At 38.6% G+C, this 20,651-nt stretch overlaps 1 protein-coding gene across 1 annotated transcript; it reads right to left on the bottom strand.

The window, feature by feature from the left end:
• Window positions 1-2,518: 2,518 nt before the first annotated feature.
• On the bottom strand, window positions 2,519-15,278 carry hsf4 (heat shock transcription factor 4). The gene is made up of 13 exons (XM_017704188.2): window positions 15,026-15,278; window positions 13,083-13,191; window positions 12,554-12,681; window positions 12,315-12,439; window positions 10,750-10,825; window positions 10,567-10,634; window positions 9,506-9,605; window positions 8,100-8,224; window positions 7,030-7,224; window positions 5,191-5,299; window positions 4,694-4,759; window positions 3,786-3,931; window positions 2,519-3,045 (listed from the first exon to the last, which is right to left on the bottom strand). Exons 1-12 carry the CDS (start codon window positions 15,149-15,151, stop codon window positions 3,833-3,835), a joined length of 1,326 nt encoding a protein of 441 aa, XP_017559677.1. The 5' UTR covers window positions 15,152-15,278; the 3' UTR covers window positions 2,519-3,045; window positions 3,786-3,832.
• Window positions 15,279-20,651: the final 5,373 nt, after the last annotated feature.

Raw genomic sequence — 20,651 nt, 5'->3', positions numbered from 1 at the left:
ATGTCTAAATTGTGGAAATAAAATTAGAACACTTTCAACTCTAAAAATGTTGTGTAATAATCTTTTGCTCCCATGGCCTGTAGTACATTATTTGTCCGCCAAAAATGTACCTTTTGTGTGAAATATGAAGAGAATACAACATAGTTGTTGCACAGATGACCTTGCATGTTGCCTGCCATGCACCATTTCCATTTCTGATGCCAGTGTATTTTGCACCATTAAACTAAACATGTAAACTTACTCTTACAAACAATACATCAAATAAAATTAACGAGAAACCGATAACACATGCCAAATTTCATATATCAGTCCAAGACCAATATTACTGACTCTTCTAAACTACAATGCTAAAATAAGCCACCCACTCGACATACTGCTGGAAATGTTCTTTTATTTGTTTTAAGAATTAACATGACACTTGGAGCCCAGAACATTTTTGGGGTATTTTTGTATACATATTATGTACATATCCTCTTCTTTTTTCCTGTGCACATATGTGTACATGGTTTTCCTTTTTAAACACAGTGCACTGTGGACAATGGCAGTCATGGACAGAAAAACTCCAGTGTGAAAATGCAGCATTGATCTTTAACAGCCCTTTCGTTGATTCAGCTGAGAAAAGAATGAACGTATGAAGTCAGCAAATCATGACAAGTGTGACCGTGTTTAATTGGATTAGGCTACATTCGTTTATTACCAGTGCAAATGATCAAGTGAAAAAAAAAACATTTTAACAGCCGCTAGAAATCAAGGCCTTTGTGAACAGCCTTCCGGAAAAAAGCACCCTCTTCAAAACAAACCATAAAACACTTTGGGTCTTATAGAAAGAACTGAGATAAACATAAAAAGAAACCTTGCTATTTCTAATACAGTTATCACTCTTAGTGCAATTACTCTTATGCCATCTTTGTTTTCATCATCAGCGCCCACGTTTTTTTTTTTTTTTTTGTATTCAGTAGAACTATAATACAGTGTGTTTCTGGCCACACATTCTAATGGCACATGTATTGCATCTTTGGTAAGTCTTACAAATCAGTACCACAGTATTGCACTTTCAGCTAAAAAACACTGTAAGAGATCTAGGGCGTATTCTGCACAATATGGCTGCAAAACAAAGTTATTTTCCCCTTTCTGACATTAGCGGATCTCAAACATCCATTTTAAGTGGCTACATGTATGAGGTGTTTTCATTGCCAGCTGAAACAGCAAACACACTTTCACATAAAAGAAAAAGTAATAGTATTGTGGTGAATATTCTAAGTATATGATTTGTGTTCTAATGAAATGCAGAATCTCACTGCTGTATAACTATTAGCCTGAGCAAATTATACACAAACAGTGATTTATCTGGGCAGTAAGCATTTTATGCTCCGAAAAACACTGATATTAGAACAAATAAAAACAATATAAACACAATACGTAGTGATTTTATGTATGTCAATGCTTTCGTTTAAGCATTTTCAAACCTCTCCTGAGGCAGGCGGTATTTGTTATCATCATCAGTGGGTGGTTGGGGGCATTGAGGAGACATCTGGAACCAAACTTGTGTTCTTCTAACTAGTTCAGAACATATCAACTACTATTTTGAAAACAAGAAATTCTACTGCATTATGTAAACTTGAATTTATTCTACTGTTATGTAATGATGTTTATACAAGCAAAATATTTACTGCCCAGAAAAATCTTTTTAAACTGTTTGTTTAGGTGTTTTATATATATATATATATATATATATATATATATATATATATATATATATATATATATATATATATATATATTAGAGAACTTTGGAAAATAAAACATGATGGCTTAAGGTTGGTACAATAATTTAGATGGTTTAAAGTTATAAACTGAATTTTGGACAAGCAGAAAAGGCTTTCTTTTCTTCAGTCAAGGGAAGCTCCAAAATTCTGAACTGTTGTCACAAAAATAAAAATTGAAATACATCAAATTCATCTGCTAAACTCAGCAGCAAATAATATGTAACATTAAAGATGAAGACTGTTTAGCCTCAGGCTAAAATCATTAGAGTATGCTGTTTCAATCTCTTTTGTTTCCAAGGCTAATACAGACAATGCATTATAGATAGATAGATAGATAAAATATATAGATCGCAAATTTATCAGAGACAATCGTATAATTCATCAATATAGCATGGAAGCAAAGACAATTATGTAAATTCAGTAAGAATGAAATTCCAACTAAAAATTACTTTAGTGCACAAAGATACTGGATTATTCAGTATCTGTTTCAGATATAGAGTTTGTTATTGAGTGAATAGAGACACAAAATTGTGCAAAAAAGCAGTGCATGGTTTCAGTTATCTATGTGAGGTCTGCTTAATTCTCTAGACCTCTCACATTAATACATACATAATAGTAGTAAAACTAATTCTATTTTTATATTGCTATAAATATATATTTGAATACAAATATGATGTGTGCTCCATCAAAATGAATATATATATATATATAAATTTATATTTATAACCAAATATTAGAAATGAAATCCCAGCTCCACAAGCAGTAACTCCAACACACAGACTAAAGTGCATTCAAACTTGGGCCACATTTTTATGCAATAATGCATATACTCCCCCTTCATAATGGCAGAAATGTGGTTACCTCAGCAGAGAAATGGTCACCACCACTCAAAGATTTGACTGAAGTGTTGCAGTTTTCAGTGGAAGTGTGATATTGATCTCTCACAAGGTTTTGATGCAATCTAAAATCCAGGAAGCTGTCTCCACCACTGGCTTTAATCTTCTCTGTTTTGTTCAAGCAGACGCTCGCTTTAATGGCAAATCTCCAACTGCAAACACTTGAATCCCACTGAGCAGACTAATCAGTTCAAAATTTCATGATGTGCTTTTGTAATCCACAGCTGATTATGGATCTCTGTGTGAAGCTCTGGCCAGTAAACCATTGACTGCCAAGACACCTTTTTGCTTTCACAATCACGACCCTGAAATCGCTTTGGGCCTTATATTCTGAATGGATGTGGCGACAGTCTGCCAACCATAGGCTATGCGCTCACCAAGGTCTGCCATGAGAAACAAAAAAATAAAATAAGGATAACAGAATGAAAATTAAATAATGGAGTAGTTATTTTTTCCTTTTCAGTTGTAAACATTCTTTTTCATTCATACACATTTTCTTCATTGTTCATTCATACACATTTTCCCCTACCCTGAATGTAGTCAGCCAAGATTTTTTTGTGCCCAAGGTTTGCTTCTTTACTTGTACACTGGAACTATGAGGTTATTTTTGCTTAGCTAACAACAGTTGTAGCAGCCATCTTGAAGCCTGAATTATGTCTGTACTTGTGTCCCTTGTGAGGCACATAGTCTGCACAATGCTAATTTCAGCATAAGCTTCCATTGCTAGTTATCTGTATTAGCCCCCAGTGCAAAACTAAAGACACAAACTGCAAACAACAAACGTCTTGGCTGATAAAATCTATTTAGGGTAAGCAAAAATAATTTGCTTCAATTCACTGAGTGAAAACAATGTCTAAGCAAGATTCCACACATACAGAATTCTGCAAGATTCAAGAAAAAAAAATACCTGATTGATCCTAGTACCAAGTGAGTATACCATCTCATCTCACAAGGTCTCTGTGGTTACTTCAATTACTAGATGAAAATGAAAACTTGCATCTGACACGGTCTATTTCTTCTCCCGCAAAAAGACTGCTTAGAAATGTCCAGCATACTCTGTCATCTGGAAATCAAGGTTACCTAGAATACAATACAGTTTGGATTCAGTGGCAGGGATGATTACCTGATGGTCTAGGAGGAGTAGCCTGTGCCGGCTGCACCGTCAGGCCCTCACTGTTCCTCACAGCCAGCAGTGGGGTAGGCCTCTCCCTCCTGGCCTTGAAACATGTACTGGGACATAGCAGCAGGGATGAGGATGTTAGCCAACTCCTGCAAATACAACGACAAGACAACATGGTACAATTCACTAGCTGGATTCAACAGGACTTTGGGATACATTTCAAGGCATGCTACAAATTAGTTCCACCCGATCAGTCATTTTACTTACTTGGATGTACAGTGCAAGCAGGATTAGACTACAACTAACCCCTTAAACCTAAGGCCCCAAAAGATCGTAATTTACTGAAGAGTATGCTTGTGTCAGAAAGTGTTATTTTTAAGTTTAAACTTAAACAGTTATTTAAAATGTATTTAATTTTGCAGGAGACATAATTGGAGAAAGTATAGGATCGAAAATGTTGAATTTTGTAGCCATTTTCAACTCACAGTGAAGATTCAAATGATGCCTACAGAAATAATCTGTAGATCTGACAGATATGTGGGAAACATTTGAAGAAAGAATTTTGAAAACTGACAAAGATTAGAATGAAAGATTTAGATGAAAAATCCGGACATAATAAGTACACCCTCTAATAAATTAACATGTTGTAGGAAGGAACATTTCTGATTTCACTTGTATTATTTCATAGTGTCTTCACTATCATTCTAAAACCAGTTTCAGTTTTATTTATGTTGTGTTCTGTGAATGACAATAAAAATATGCTTCCTGCCTCCCAGGGTAGCATAGGCTGTGCAACACTGAGTCTGGATGTTTGCCTTCTAAAAGCTCTATTCTTCACGATGCTTTAAAAACTCCTTTAGAGGTAAAGGTCAAGGCATGTAAGATTGTGTAAAGCTGAGCGAGCCACTCACCGATTTGAGATTCGGGTCCATCTCCGTGAAGTTCCACTCGTTCACAGGCAAGCTAAAAGTGAATGGCTATGAAAGAGCAAAGTGTTTTCATTTAACATTATCCTGTTTATACAGTTGACGTCTTTAACCCCTTAAATAGTTACCTTTTTTTTACATGCCATATTATAATCCTTATTTATTACACAATAATATCAAGCTGGGAAGGTGAAGTCGAGTAGTAGTTTCCCCCAGGACACATGAAGCCAGTCACTGCATCTTTTTGAATAGAATGTATGCTAATGCTACATCATTGGACAGCTCAACATGCCTGGAGGAGAACACTAACTGCCAATTCTGTTACATCAGCTGGCACTGCACTGAGAGAAAGAAGAGGAGGAGGAAGGGCCATCTTACCCACCCAGAGAGACAGCAAGGCCAATTAAACTCATTCTAGAGGCATTCAGGGAACATGTATTATAATCTATATATGAACTAAAATTTTCTCGTGCCATACTTACATCTATAGCAGCAGTGCTGGGCTCCATACCCTGTTGGTGGCTCCTCAGGAGAAGCTGTAGTTCCTCCAGACTCATGTCTACATTTTCCACAGCATCAGACATCTCTGGTCTAATACACACACACGCGCCAGCATGATTAGACCACAACTAAACCCTTAAACACTCGTTAGTGTAGGGCCCTACACTAAAGTTTCACTTTACTCTCATGACTATACACCTTAATGAATAGTTTTAAAGTAGTTACAGAATAATTAATAGATGTTACTGAATAATATGTCTAAAGATGAATGAATAATAAGTCTTGGGTTCAGGGAGTTAGGTTTTTTACAGGGTATAAAATTATTTAATCAACCGTATCTAGGGCTGGACCCGAATCTTCGACCATTCAGCTATTCGTTCGTTGGGTAGGTATTAAGTTTTTAATTTTGGTATTCGGACATTCTTTTTCCCCTAAATGTAAGCTATCAATAAAGGCAAACTGCAAAATGCTGTAACATTTGTGGCTCTTAGGAGAAACTTAAGGACTTGGTTATGGCCTTGTCATGCTTGGCTCCTCCCACTCCCCCATGTGCTCCTGTTGTGTTTACCTCCCAGTCCTGCCCATGTGGTTTTGTTTTGGTTTTCAGTCCTGCCCTCTTGTTTCGTGACTCCACCCCTGATTGTCTCCACCTGTGTCTTGTGAACAATCATTAACCCTGTTGTATTTAAGCCCTCTGTTTTCCCCTGTGTGTTTGCTGGTCTTTGTTGGATGTATGTGTTGTTTGTTGTCTGAGGTTTGATGTATGTTGTTTTTCTTCTGGCCCTGTTGTTTGTGTACCTGTTTATTTACATTATGTCTGTTCCTCTTGCTCTATGTATTGGTCACTTGAACCTGGACTGTCTTGACCCTGATTTTGGATTTGCCCATAATAAATCTTGCTTGTCTCCGCACATGCGTCCGTCTCAACATCATTCCTCATCATTACAGGCCTATAATGCAGCTTTATTTTTAGTCTGCCCAGAAAAGTGCCCAACAAGCTGAGAAGAAACACAGCCTCTCCAGCGCTCACAGCTAAAAACACAGACCTCTGCTCTACTCCAGGAAACCCATCACTCCACCTGTATTCAGGCTCTTCCACATAAGGTAAAGTTCTTCTACGAAAACAGTTCAATAGATATTTCTTCTCTTCAAAAAAAAAAAACTTAACTACTTGCAAAGCTGCAGAGGGGTGCCACAGTACATGTTGCCAGCACTTTCTTGTACTTTACTTATATTTTTAACGGCACTGTTAAAATGTGGGAATATATACCACCTTAGCTTGGGTGCCTAAGACTGCCCTCACATTACAAGTGTCATTGCTCAAATCTGATCTTTCTAACACAATGGTTCACACTTCTTTAGGTAATTGATTCAAATCTGCCATTAATGTGAACGAAACGACGACCTGAAATGACCTGCATGCGCACATCTTTCGCAGTAAGGTCGTGTGAATCGCCTGCGTCACATGCATCATCATGCATGTGACGCATCATCGAGCAAAATGAGCCTTTGCTGTGAAGATAATTAACTCTGACCAGCTCTCAGCTGCATTATTAGAGCATGACAAAGGCGAAAAGGGTCAGGTGTGTTGCTTCTCCACCGTTTACAGACTAGCTTCTGTTCGGCACTGCTGCCATGGTAACACGGAATGATTTGGATTGGAAAAAAAGCATATGAAAATTCTGATCTGAGCGTTCACATTATGGTCACATGGCCACGAATGTAGGAACATATATGAAAGTGGCTCAGGTTGGCTTTGAAAAGATCAGATTTCCAGGAAGGACTGAAAGGCAGTTTGACTAGTGACATAGTGCTCTGACCTGTCCATCATGCTCCTCTTGGCCCTTCTCTCGCCAGAGCCTGATCCTCGACCCTCTAGGACGGACTGTACCATGGCAACAGGGAGGACGGGAGGTTCAGCACACACCTCGCAGGAGCCAAGTGGCATGCCCTCACCTCGCCCACGCACACCTGGACTCACTGGCTCCTCCTTAATCAGCATCAGACACTTCTCCCTGACACATCACAACATCACAGACTTATCAGCTTTGTCAGCAGTGTTCATTTAGTACAATATAAAAACATTAATAGTATATTATATAGTATGTCATCAGACCTGCATATGCATAGATATTCTCATTTGCAGCTCCGCTCCATGTCTCTTTATTATTCATTATTCTTTATTCTGTTAATTGTATAAAAGCTTGATTCTGATTCTGATGTAACGACATATGTGTGTGCACTCACCATGACAAACTCCTTGTGTAACATACTTGGCAAAATAAAGTGATTCTAATGAATACATTTATTACAATGTTTATTGAAATAAACTCATGTCCTGAAAGTGTCCCCTCTTTTAACATTTACATAACCCATGTGAATAGTTTATCATGTTTCCAGCCAAGCACCTTTCCACTGAGTCATTTCATACCGATTCTCTTAAGGCAAAAGTTTGATTTAGTCCCTTTTGAGAGGAAATAAAAAAGTCCTCAAAAATTTATTTTTTGTTCATAAGTCTTTTTGAACTTTTGAATTGTGTAGCTTTAAATATTGGTTTGAAAAATGTGCAGCAATAATACTGGGAAAACTGACTGAAACATGACATATCAAAGAGGTCATATTTCATATGCTGACATAAAAAGTACACCCTTTAATAAATTAATCTGTTGTGGGTTAACAAAGTTATATGGAGCACAGTTTTGACATTTTAACTGGTTGTCTGAACTGAACAGAAATCTTTACTTGAATTTGTCATGGAAACCCAGGAAGTGACCACCTAGGGATCATGTTGGCATGAACTGACTCAATTGCAAATTCATAAAAACATTACAAGGCATTTGAGGTCCAATGTATTCTTTTAAAAAAACATGCTCTATAAATGTATATATACCTCGACTCATCTGCCTGCATTTGCATAGCCAAGGCAGTGGGCTGTGACATTTCAGTGACATCTGAGATTATTGGTCCTCCTGTCATTGTGCTGCTAGTGGAACAAGAGGCAGCCTCTGTGGATGGCTGAAAACGAGAGAGAGAGAGAGAGAGAGAGAGAGAGAAAGAAAGAAAGAAAGAAAGTAAGTAAGAACGTGTCAGATACTTGTAGTAAAAACCATCCATAACAAAACCCTTTTTTCTCTACCATCAAATACCTGGACAGCTTTGCTTTGAAGTTTAGAATTAGCTGTACATTTAATTGATATTTGAAGAAATTGTCAGTTAAGATACAGAGATTCAAAGAGTACTGTAAATGTCTTTTAAACAATATATGGTCAATTTCAGCTTTTTCCATATCAATAGCACACAGTTGCTAGAGCTTGGCTGTAACAAAATTAGAATACAGAAATTAAGTATGTGTATTCAGTTCAAATTACTTTTAGTAAAGGCAGTATTCAGAACATAGTTTTAATGTATTTTTAATGTTAGTTTTTTTTACATTCAGAATACTTACCCATTAAATGCAAAAAATATATACCATCTTTAAAAAAACACTGTTAATGCTTGTTAATGAACTATTTTAAAATCTACTCATAATGTATAAGAAAGGACTAAGAAGAAATAAAAAAAGGCAATCACTGAAGTCCCTGCTAATGCCCGAGTTAACTGACAGATCAGCATGATATGCCAGTTATTAATCTCAGTATTACTAAACTCTCCTGAGGGACAATGGAATTTAATCATTTTCTCAGTGGTAGACATCAGACGTTGTATGGGTCACATGCATGAGTTTCATGGCAGGTTACATACATGTCACTAACTGAAAATCACAGATATCCACTTGATTATATATATATATATATATATATATATATATATATATATATATATATATATATATATATATATATATATTTGTAACCGGTATATAGCAAATTGTTTCCTTAGTTCATCACTGGGGTTATGGAAGCAGCTGTAAATTGAAGCATTATTTTTGCAATAAGCGCAAAGATAATGTTAATAATGTTGACATATTTTGTAACTTCATTTAAATTACATTTTTAAAAAATATTAACAGAATAATTATGTGAAGTAAACAGCCTCCAATAACAGCAAGGCTGCATGTGAATAAATAAAAAACTAAAACATCAGAGGTTTTTCTATGTACCTCATCAGTATGAATTCTAAATTTATTCTGTAATGATGCAAGGTACCCCATTGTGGCCATGCTTTATCGCAATTCTGAATGTTACCCTTTTTATGTATTGCAATCGAATATTTTACTGAATACATTGAGGACAGAATGTTCTTTATTCAGCCATCACTATTTTTTCAAAGAAATCGTATTGCATGTTACCAGCTTACCGACTGGATATAGAAGGGCTCTTGCATTGGTTCCATGGAGTGACTGTGACTGAATTTGGAAGCAGGAGGAGTGCTGGAGCCATCATCCAACATAAGAGGCCTGAGTAGAATTAGTAGAATTAATACCATTTATGTAAAGCTAGACATAAAATTAGGCTGTACACGTATGTATGACAGACTGGACCTATGGACCTCACTTTCATTTTACTGGATTGCGATGTTTGAGATTTGGATCAGAGTTAGTGTGGGTTAAAGATTTTCAAATCTTTCATATCAGACTGTTCATAACACACACACACATTTTTTAAGCCGCTTCTCCCTCAGGGTTGCAGGTTGGGGGGGGTGCTGGAGCCTATTGTTCATAATACAGTATTCCTTAACTATGTCTCCTATATCACCACCTAGTGGCATGTTTGAGAAACTGAAGGATGCTACTAATTCATGTTTAATGAAAAACCCAACACAACCTAAAGATGGATGGATGGATGGATAGATAGATAGATAGATAGATAGATAGATAGATAGATAGATAGATAGATAGATACTTTATTGATCCTGAAGGAAATTTAGAAATTAAGCCCTTCATCTTAAAGTATAATCGAGGTAAATATGGCATTGTTTAGCACGTAAACACCTGAGAATTCAGTGGTGTAATGAATGACAGTTGCAGCATTGTGCAGTATGTTACTGGGCCTTGTCCTCCCTCTCACCCAATTTGTTCTCACGGGTCACACTAGCTGACAGTGCACTTCTTCATAGAGGGTAGAGGGTCATGCGCTACAGTTCAGTGGGGTGGTGTGTGTGCGTGTGTGAGGGCCAGAGCTCAGTAGGTCTGATTCAGCATTCAGCTCCATTCAGGCCAGCTGGACCAGTGAATTGTGTCAGCTGACCACATCCAGCTGAGTTGGCCGTTCGCACTGCAGTGTTTATTAGGCCCTTGCCATGTTGATTTGCTGTTTTGTTTGCCACTTTTTTGTTTGTGTGTGATAATCCACGCAACCACTTTATCTTGGGCTGTATATGTGTGTTTGTGTGTGTTTTAGGCAAGGATGTGTACTCACAGTTTTCTCTTCATTCCAACAGCGCTTGGGGTGCTGGGCTGCATCTGGCTGAACAGGAACTGAATCAGCTAATAATAGAGCCGAGAGCCAGAGAGTGATTCAGCATTACTGAACTGCATCAAACACACACGCCCTCTTCCCTGCCCTCTCATGACAAAAAACATATGTACTATACATTCTTACCTTGTTCATCACTTTCTGCTGCTGCGTGTGGTTCTGCCTCAGTGATACCACCTCCCTCCACAGCACCTCATTCTGCCTAGGGAGAGAGAGTGAGAGAGAGAAAGAGATAAAAAAATTATTGAGAGATGGAATAAGAGAGATGGTCACAGAGAGAACAATGAGATCAGACATAAAGAAAAAGGACACTTTTGCTTAAGTCTTCTGCTGTTTAGATGTTTATTCTGAGCAAAAGACTCCAGTAATCTCACATTCCATCCTGGGTGTTACTAGTGATCTCAACAAAGTTACACATTGTGCTCAGATTTGCCAAGTTACTAAACTAAATTCTCATCTTTTATTTCTCCTGTATACCTCATCTCTAATGCTGTTTCTCCTAAGTTATTTTAAGAGACTCACCATTAACTCTCCTCAACCACTGAAGTGCAAAATTCGAGCTATAAAGGTTTTCTCTAAGGCACTCTTAAAAATAAAGATGCCAACAAGGGTTCTTTGGATGAATGCCAAAGAAGAACTTAACTGTTCCCTAAAGGACCTTTCAAAGGATGGTTCTCTAGAGAACCACTGAATGATATGTCTGAGCATGAAGAACCTTTTTAAAGTTTACAGAACCTCCACTCCATATCATGTAAAGGTTCTGTTAACCCTAAATCTTTATACAACATTTATTTCACCTTCTTTATCCATCTTCATACAAACATTTTCCAAACATGGCTTAAGGAACCAAAAATGCTTCTTCTATATTTCTCTGGGTCACCCTTTGTCGCAGTTTTAAGAGTGTGTGCATTTAGTTGAGATGAAACTGCTCTTTATATTAGCCCCTTTCTGCCATGACATCTTCTCCATTCCAGTGGAAAAGGCCTATTGGTCTACTTCAATGCCCTGCATCCTCCATCGCCACCCCCCTCCCCAAAGTCAGGAGAGTTCTATTGAAGCAGCTACCACAAAGCACAGGTCCAGTGAATACAGGCCAGAAGTAGGTGTAGAGTGAAAAGATGAAAGTAGGTGAAGGGTCATATGGATCTCTGGTCAAAATGCTTGCATTGTTTTTTAAGTTGAGATCAACACCAGTTCATACACTTTGGAGTTCTTTGGGTTCTTTGGAGCGGGGACATTGCAGAGGAACCTTTCAAACATTTTTAATGTAAACTTTGTAAATGCAATTTGAGAGTGTGAAGAGCCTTTTTAAAAAACCTCCACATATGTGATGATTTTGTATTAAGTGAAGAGTTTAGTTCAAAATGAACTAAGTGCCACTCTGATCTACTTTTCACAATATGGGGGAAATATTTTTTATGTGTGTGAATTTTTTTGTGTTAAAATGCCTTTGTGATGTATGTGTAAAACCAAACGCATCAAGGACTGAAAGTTTTTCTTAGAACCATACTATCTAAGAACCATTCAAGAACTTTTATTTGTAAAAACGTAATAGACTCTCAGTTAAATGAGTTACAACAAACTGTAAAAGCCTCTGTCATCCATTAAGGATGAAGTTTGTTCCCAACACGTGCCTAAACAAAATAAACTTTTGAACACCTAGAATGCTGGTGTGTGTGTTTAGCTCTCACTGTTTCATATCTTGCATCTGGCATTCCATGTTCTCTTGTTGGCTGCGCAGCACCTGCACTTCATACAGAAGTTTACTCAAGTCCTCCTGCCGAACCTTAGTCTCCTCACTTTTCACTATGGACACCTGAGAAGGAATATCGTGACATTGGTTCCGTTTTATCTGCATTCAAGATGTTCTGAAGCAGTATCTTTAAGTAACATTAAAAGATGTGTTTGTGTGTATAGTTAAGCAACACACCTTGCGTTTAATGTGTTCCAGCAGATGCTCGTGACCTTGGAGGAAGTAGAGGTGCTGGAATTCTGTATCGTCTCTTTCTGGCTTCACTAGCCCGCTCTGCTCAATGTTCACCACCTTCCTGAAGCCATCTGAGACAAGATCATGCACATACATACACACACACACACACACAAGCAAAGACATATTAAATCACAACTATTGCTGCAGAAGCTTCTCCATTGTTCAATTAAGCTAACAGTCATCTCACAAGGAGCTACAAAACTATCAAACATAGCTACATATAAAATAAGAAAGCACTTAATTAAGATATTAATTATCAGTAATAACACCCAGTGTACCATGAGAGTTGTTGTAATTTAGTGGCAATCATACCACAAATAATAATAAATTTGCTACTTCTTTCAAGTAAATATTGTGAAATGTATTACAATTTCAGCTCATAAAAATATTAGGTTCTGCTTTGATATTGGCTGGATCTATTTAATGATCGGTACTTCTTCACTGCCACGCTATGTATACAAATACATACACATGTTCAGTTGGCGTACAAAGCTGGCCATGTTGTTGTGCTTGAAGTATTTAGGCAGAACCTCCTTGGCAAACCTGCCTTGGTCAAATACGTGAAAGCTGGTCCCAGTCTAAATGGAAGAAATCAAGAAACAATGACTTATTATTACTAAACAAAGTAATTTGTCATGATGTAGAAAGTAATTTATCTGGACAATAAACACTTATCTGTTCAAAAACTAAGCAATTGTGTTCGCTTCCTCATTTCCAAACCTCTTCCAGTATTTACAATTACCCTCCATTACCTACTTAATGTGATCTATCATTTATTACATTAAAATCTGATGAGGTACTAGATACTAGATAATATGAGAATGAATACATTCGATGCGGTACTAGATATAAGATTATATGCGAATGATTACCTGCAATAACTTGTATGCATCAAAAAACAAATACACCATATGTGTGCTCTTCTAACTAACTAACTATATATAATAAATACAAATTGATATATAAATACATCGATTGGAAGAATAAAAGAAAACACCAAACATGTGTTCTAGCCACATTCTTCCAAACAACATATGAACTTTTCTAAAGACAACAAAAAACCTTTACTGTATTTATGTTTATTTGTGTTTATTCTAAATTTACAGTCACAAAATTAGATGTATATAAAGAGTGTTAAATGATTTTATGGGCTATGTATGATTTTTGCACAATAAAACAGCACTGAACCTCTCATCTGCTAATGCAACACTGGATGACCAGATATTTGTCTTTAATATTGTATTTATGCATATTAATGTGATATGAAATAGTCTTCCTTAGCAGCATTGCTATTTCACCACACTTAAACATTCACAGATGATTATAAATTCAAGATTTCTCATATCTTGCTAGCAAGACTGTGAACCGTGAAGTAAATGAATGATTCTGAAAAGAGATGGCACACTGGAAATTCAGAGGGGCTTTTCAACAAAAATGCAGTTCTCAGAAGTGCTGCTCAGTATTCAACAGGCTAACAGCTTCACTCAATTCAACTGAGTGAAATTTCAGACCTGTAAAAGACTCCCGCAGCCAAAATAACAGCTATTGAGCTGAAGGTGATGACAAGGTTTCTTCGATTTACAGGGTTTACCTTGATGACAATTGCTAAGTAAACTTGAGGTAGTGTTATTTATACTGAAGAGCATTATGTATGAAGTACGACAAAAAGATAAGATACGCAAAATAGATGCTATTTCTATATTTAAAGAGATATTACATTTTTGTGTACTACTAGAGATATTACTATTTTAAGGCATATGTTGATGTGCTACTGAGAGCCTTTGAGTCTGAACACTGAACCTTGGAGGATGTCTGTATTATTCCAGCATGAAACATGTCAATATTGTTGGTGGAGTTAAAATAACATTCAAAAATTTGGAATCAATATTTAAAACTTCTGAATGAATAATTTCAATAATATAATTTGCCTTCCTTAATAAGAAGCTATGAATAAATTAGACATGTCCAGAATGATAACCGGAGCTGTAGATAATTCTAAATTGACAGGGAAAGCTGTATAGCATCAAAAAAGAAATAGAAATAAATAAACTGAACAACCGGAAATTCTGGTATTTCAAAAGAGGTGATCCTGACAAAATGTTATTGTAAATAGATAATGAGTATATCATTTATAATTTCAATAGTTCTTCTTCCACCCTAAAAATCAAATACTGAATGTGTGACAACATATGACAACAGATGCTAGGCTTAAAAACAGTATGTATTTCTACCTCACCCTCAAACATTTACATAGTTTTCTCCATGCCTGTTCAGTCAAAATCAGAACCTGCTCTCGCCTATGGACATCGTATGTAAAAAAAACAAAAGAACCATCTAGGACCATCACATTTGTTTTATGGTGTACATGGTGTTACATTTAGTTACTAGTGGCTAGCTAATGGGTTGACTCACGGTGCTCCAGCAGATGAGATGGTTGGTCTCCGGGTCCTCCACCAGGGTCCAAAGCTTGGTGAGGAAAGCAGGCACATTGCTGGCATAGCCTCCATCCACACCTATAGATCCTGGAGACTCCTGCATGGCTGCGCTTGGGCTTGGGTTTCCGTTGCTGAGCAGTGTGTGGGGTGTGTGTTTGCGTTTGTTCCTCAACTCCTCAATCCATCTCCACTTCCCTGCTCTCTGAGCTCCCGAGCTGCTGATGCTGTCCCTCTCTTCTCTCTGTATCTCTCACTCTCCCTCTGGCTCAGTCATCTGGCCATATCAGGCCGTGTCACTGCCCCAGGCTGGAGTCAGCATAAAGGCCCACAGCATCACTGCTCCTTCAACAAAAGAGGCCGCGCAGGAACAATGTGCTGCCGCACAAAGCCTAGAATAATACCACTCTGTCATGCCAAATGGCACAATGCTCCAACACAACCTGTGAAGGGTAGTGAGTGAGCTACGCAGCTGTGCGTGGGTGGGTGGGTGTTTGAATTTTTTTGAGGCAGTTCAGAAACATCATCACAGGTACTCGTTTTATTAACGTATGACACAATATTAATGTAAGCAGAAATAACCTCTTGAACCCTAGACTTCCTATTATTATTAATCTTTAATTAATAGGATAATAAAAAGTAAATATGAAGGGTGTTCTCTGACTTTTGTACATGACTGTATTTATTGCAAATCATACACATACTTATTTTTATTTTTACTTAAAAATGATTACTGCTACTTTGAGCTCTGTGCTCTTAAAGCTCAAAGCTCGCAAAAAACAACAACAAAAAATCACGATTTCTACCTGAGAACTATTAAAGTAGCGCTAGCCTTAAACCTGTGTTTAATAGTTATTGCTCAGGCACAACTTACACTGTTTGCCTGTGCTAGCGTGCACCACTGCATCGATCTGGAAAAAGCTGGTCTGTAAGGACACGGACAAGAAAAATCAGCTTGAAGGCATGACTGACCCAACCGAGCTGTGAGCTCATGGACGCCTCCGTGTGTTCAAAGATTGTGAGGATGAGGACGGAGTGATAACGGACCCGAAGGTGCCGAGTTTTACTGTAAATTACCTTATTTCACAAGCTAACGCTAACTTAGGCGAGCTAGCAGTTAGGGAGTGACAAGAGAATGTCTCTGGAAAAGATCAGCGTTAACACAGTTGTTGTTATCACAATGTTAACTGTGTTCATTTATCAGACTTTTGACGACAGGTCTCTTAATAACATGAATATAATACAGAGAATAACAAACTAACGGTAACCAATGCAAATAATCCCCATTGGCTCCAGCTAACCGTCGCGCTGATCCGTTAAATTTTGAATTTAAATCGATTGTGAGTGTGCGCACGCGCGGAGCATGTCGACGCTGCATTGCTTTCCACAATAAACGAATATTCTGCATGACTCCATGGAAAAATAATGTCCTGTCCATTACATTTCACCTTTTTTTCCATTGTAGTGACTGCTTTTCATTTTGGCGCAAATTCTTCTCCATGGCTGGGAGCAAGTGACGTAGCCAGTGCAATGTGATGAAATGATGCAAGACTCTGACACTCAGTCATCCCCAGTATCAGCTATCATTGGGGTGCTTCATGTTCTTGCCGTAGTGTAAAATTACGATCCGGAAAAGTGTCAGCAAATTCTTTAGTGCAGTTTTTTCCGACCCTAAAAGTGCTGGAGGTCCCTGCTCTGCACATTTCACTGATCCAACTAATCAGCTCGTTAACATCCCCTTGCTGGGTCGAAAAGGATCTTTTCAAACTGTAGCAATGTATGTTATTTTCAACATCCTTATTCACTGTGTGTGACTGAATGACCACCTTAACGTCTACCCTTATTGAATGCCCACATACACATTTGCACCACTTTTAGAAGAGCTGGGCTAACACTGCTCTACACAGGCCGTAGCAGGTAGAGATCAAAATAGCATCACAAATCACAGCCAGCAGAGGGACCTAGACTCAAGCTTGTATATGTGTGTGTTATTTACAGCACTACTGATTAAACAGAAACAGTGCTGTAGGTATCAGGGATGCTGGAATTATATTAAATCAGGGGAAAATGGCCTATTACATATCTTTAATCAGTATTAAAATAATAGTGCTTGTAAGAAAATGTGGTGCTGTTTTTGATCGGTACATAAATGTGGACTGGGATTTGTATTTTGCCCAGTTAAAAACAGACATGCATAAATGTCTCAGCCACATTGGTTGGCTTAATTGAAACATTTCATTAGGGGTAACTATTCATCTGCGTAGTGAACAAGTGCATAGCCTTCCTTGAGGGTGCAATGGCCAAGGTCAAATGCAAATGCTAAAAGCTTCCTCACTCCCTCTGGTCAGAAACTGATTCAATTAAGTGTGAAGAAACACTGACTTTGAATTACACAGAGTTAAAGTCTATAGACACTGTTTAGAAATGCTTAACATTTGTAAGAATCTCCAAACAGTTTGCTTCCCTGCCTTAAGGGCCACATGTTTCACCCTAACTGGCCTATATTGTGTAGCCTTTAATGGTGTGTTCCTTTTGGAACAGGCTTTGTGTAGCCGCTGTATAAGATGAACTACAGCAACCTGAGATCACTCTGTCTCAGGAGCGTGAGTGGCCATTAGGGTTTGATGTTGCTCGTGGGGATTTTTCATGGCCGGATGCCCTGAATTTCCCTTTGGCTAGATGGCAGTGAAGCTCCTGCTTTGGAGAAGGACATAAGAAGGATGAACATGTAGAAGGCAGAAAATGTTGTAGTGAACTAATAAAAACTGGTTAAAAGTGTTGTAGCAAGCTAATAAAAACAGACTTGTCTTTCGGCATGGTGGCGCAACGAGTAGCATTGTTGCCTCACAGCAAGAAGGTCCCCAGTTCAAATCTCGGTCGGGGCCTTTCTGTGTGCAGTTTGAGGGCAGTCGTGGGCTGGAGGTTAGGGAACCAGCTCTGTGACTGGAAGGTTGCTGGTTTGATCCCCTTGGCTGACAGTCCATGACTGAAGTGCCCTTGAGCGAGGCACCTAACCCCCAGTTGCTCCCTGGTTGCTGTGGATAGGGCTGCCCACTGCTCTAGGCAAGTGTGCTCACTGCCCCTAGTGTGTGTGTTCACTAGTGTGCATGTATGTGGGTGTTTCACTGCATGGATGGGTTAAATGCAGAGGTCTAATTTCACAGTGTGCAAACACAGTGACAAATGGTTGTAAATTCTATTCAGTGAGCTAATTTAAGACATGGTAACAAAAGCCCTGAATGTGCTTGACTGAAAAGCAAGTAATTGCTAGGTATCACTTCCATAAAACATTTATATTTGCCTTCAAATGTGTGTGTGTGTGTGTGTGTGGCTGTGCATATAATAATACAACTACCACAAATACTAATAATATTATTAGAAAACTGTGGAATACTTTTTTCTTCAATAACATTGATGGAATATATTTCAATGGAAGTGTATGGAGCTGGAAACAAACTGGATTTACAACAGTGTACTATTTGTTAACATTCTCACACATATAGGGGCAATTTAGCATGTCCCATTCGCCTGCATGTCTGGAAGAGTGGGAGGAAAATTATGCAGACACAAGGATGACATGTAAACTCAATGCAGAACAGACCCTGGTCACCCAGGCCCTTCTTGCTGTATTGGGACACCTACATATTACACTCACAGGAGCCTTTATCACATTCCGTTCTAAATTATTGGCAATAATATGGATTTTGTTCCCCTTTGAAGTTATAACTCTTCTGAGGTCAGACACTGATGTTGGATGAGGGCCTGCCTCACGGTCTCCGTTCAGGTTCATCCCAAAGGTGTTTGATGGGATTGAGGTCAGGGCTCTGTGCAGGCCAGTCAAGCTCTTCCACACCAAACTTCCCCAGCCATGCCTTTGTGGATCTTGCTTTGCATACTCGGGCACAGTCATGCCGGAACAGAAAAGGGCCTTCCCAGAACTGGTCCCACAAATTTGGAAGCGTACAATTGTTCAAAATGTCTTGATGTACTGAAGCATTAAGATTTCCCTTCTCTGGAACTAAGGGGTCTAGGCCTCTAAAAACAACCTCTAAAAAACAACCCCATAGCATTTTCCCTCCTCTACTAACCTTTACAATTGACAGAATGCAATCATGCACTCACCAAACCTATTCACCAGACCCAGGATAGAGAAGCGTGATTTGTCAATCCACAGAAAACGTTTCCACTGCTCCATAGTCCAGTGGTGATGTGCTTTACACCACTCCATCCAACATTTGGCATTGTGCTTGGTGATGTAAGGCTTGCATGCAACTGCTCGGCAATGGAAACCCATGCCATGAAGCTCCTGGTGCACAATCTTTGTGCTGTTATTAATGCCAGACTACATTTGGAACTCTACAGTTAATGTGTCATAAACTTTTATGCATTATGCACCTCAGCACTGAGCAACCCACTCTGTAACTGTACATGGTGTTCGTGGCTTGGTCGCTGTTATTCTTAAATGCTTTTACTTATCTGACTTGTTACTTAACTGACTTGTTGCAATGGTGGCATTCTATTACAGTATCAGGTTTGAATTTAATGAGCACAAATATATGTGTGTGTGTGTGTGTGTGTGTGTGTGTATCTATGTATATACACGCATATATATATATATATATATACACAATGGGGTAAAAAAGTATTTAGTCAGCCACTGATTGTGCAAGTTCTCCTACTTAGAAAGATGAGAGAGATTATAAATAATAATAATAATTATTTGGTCACCCACAAACAAGCAAGATTTCTGGCTCTTACAGGCCTGTAACTTCTTCTTTAAGAAGCTCCTCTGTCCTCCACTCGTTACCTGTATTAATGGCATCTGTTTGACCTCGTTATCTGTATAAAAGACACCTGTCCACAGCCTCAAACAGTCAGACTCCAAACTTAACCATGTCCAAGACCAAAGAGCTGTCGAAGGACACCAGGAAGAAAATTGTAGACCTGCACCAGGCTGGGAAGAGTGAATCTACAATAGGCAAGCAGGTTGGTGTGAATAAATCAACAGTGGGAGCAATTGTAAGAAAATGGAAGACATACAAGACCATTGATAATCTCCCTCGATCTGGGGTCCACGCAAGATCTCATCCCATGGGGTCAAAATGATCATGAGAATGGTGAACAAAAATCCCAGAACTACACAGAGGGTCCTGATGAATGATCTGCAGAGAGCTGGGACCAAAGTAACAAACGCTACCATCAGTAACACACTAGGCCAGGAGGGACTCAAATCCTGCAGTGCCAGGCGTGTCCCCTTGCTTAAGCCAGTACATATCCGGGCGCGTCTGAAGTTTGCCAGAGAGCATATGGCTGATCCAGAAGAGGATTGGGAGAATATCATGTGGTCAGATGAAACCAAAATAGAACTTTTTGGTAAAAACTCAACTCGTCATGTTTGGAGGAAAAAGAATGCTGAGTTGCATCCCAAGAACACCGTACCTGCTGTGAAGCATGGAGGTGGAAACATCATGCTTTGGAGCTGTTTTTCTGCAAAGGGCACAGAACGACTGATCCGTGTTAAGGGAAGAATGAACGGGGCCATGTATCGTGAGATTTTAAGCCAAAACCTCCTTCCATCGGTGAGAGCATTGAAGATGGAACGTGGC

The sequence above is a fragment of the Pygocentrus nattereri genome, chromosome 7, assembly GCF_015220715.1.
Source record: "Pygocentrus nattereri isolate fPygNat1 chromosome 7, fPygNat1.pri, whole genome shotgun sequence".
NCBI classification, from domain to species: domain Eukaryota; kingdom Metazoa; phylum Chordata; class Actinopteri; order Characiformes; family Serrasalmidae; genus Pygocentrus; species Pygocentrus nattereri.
Note: the sequence above shows the minus strand (reverse complement) of the source record. Positions and strands in the feature narration are given on the sequence as shown.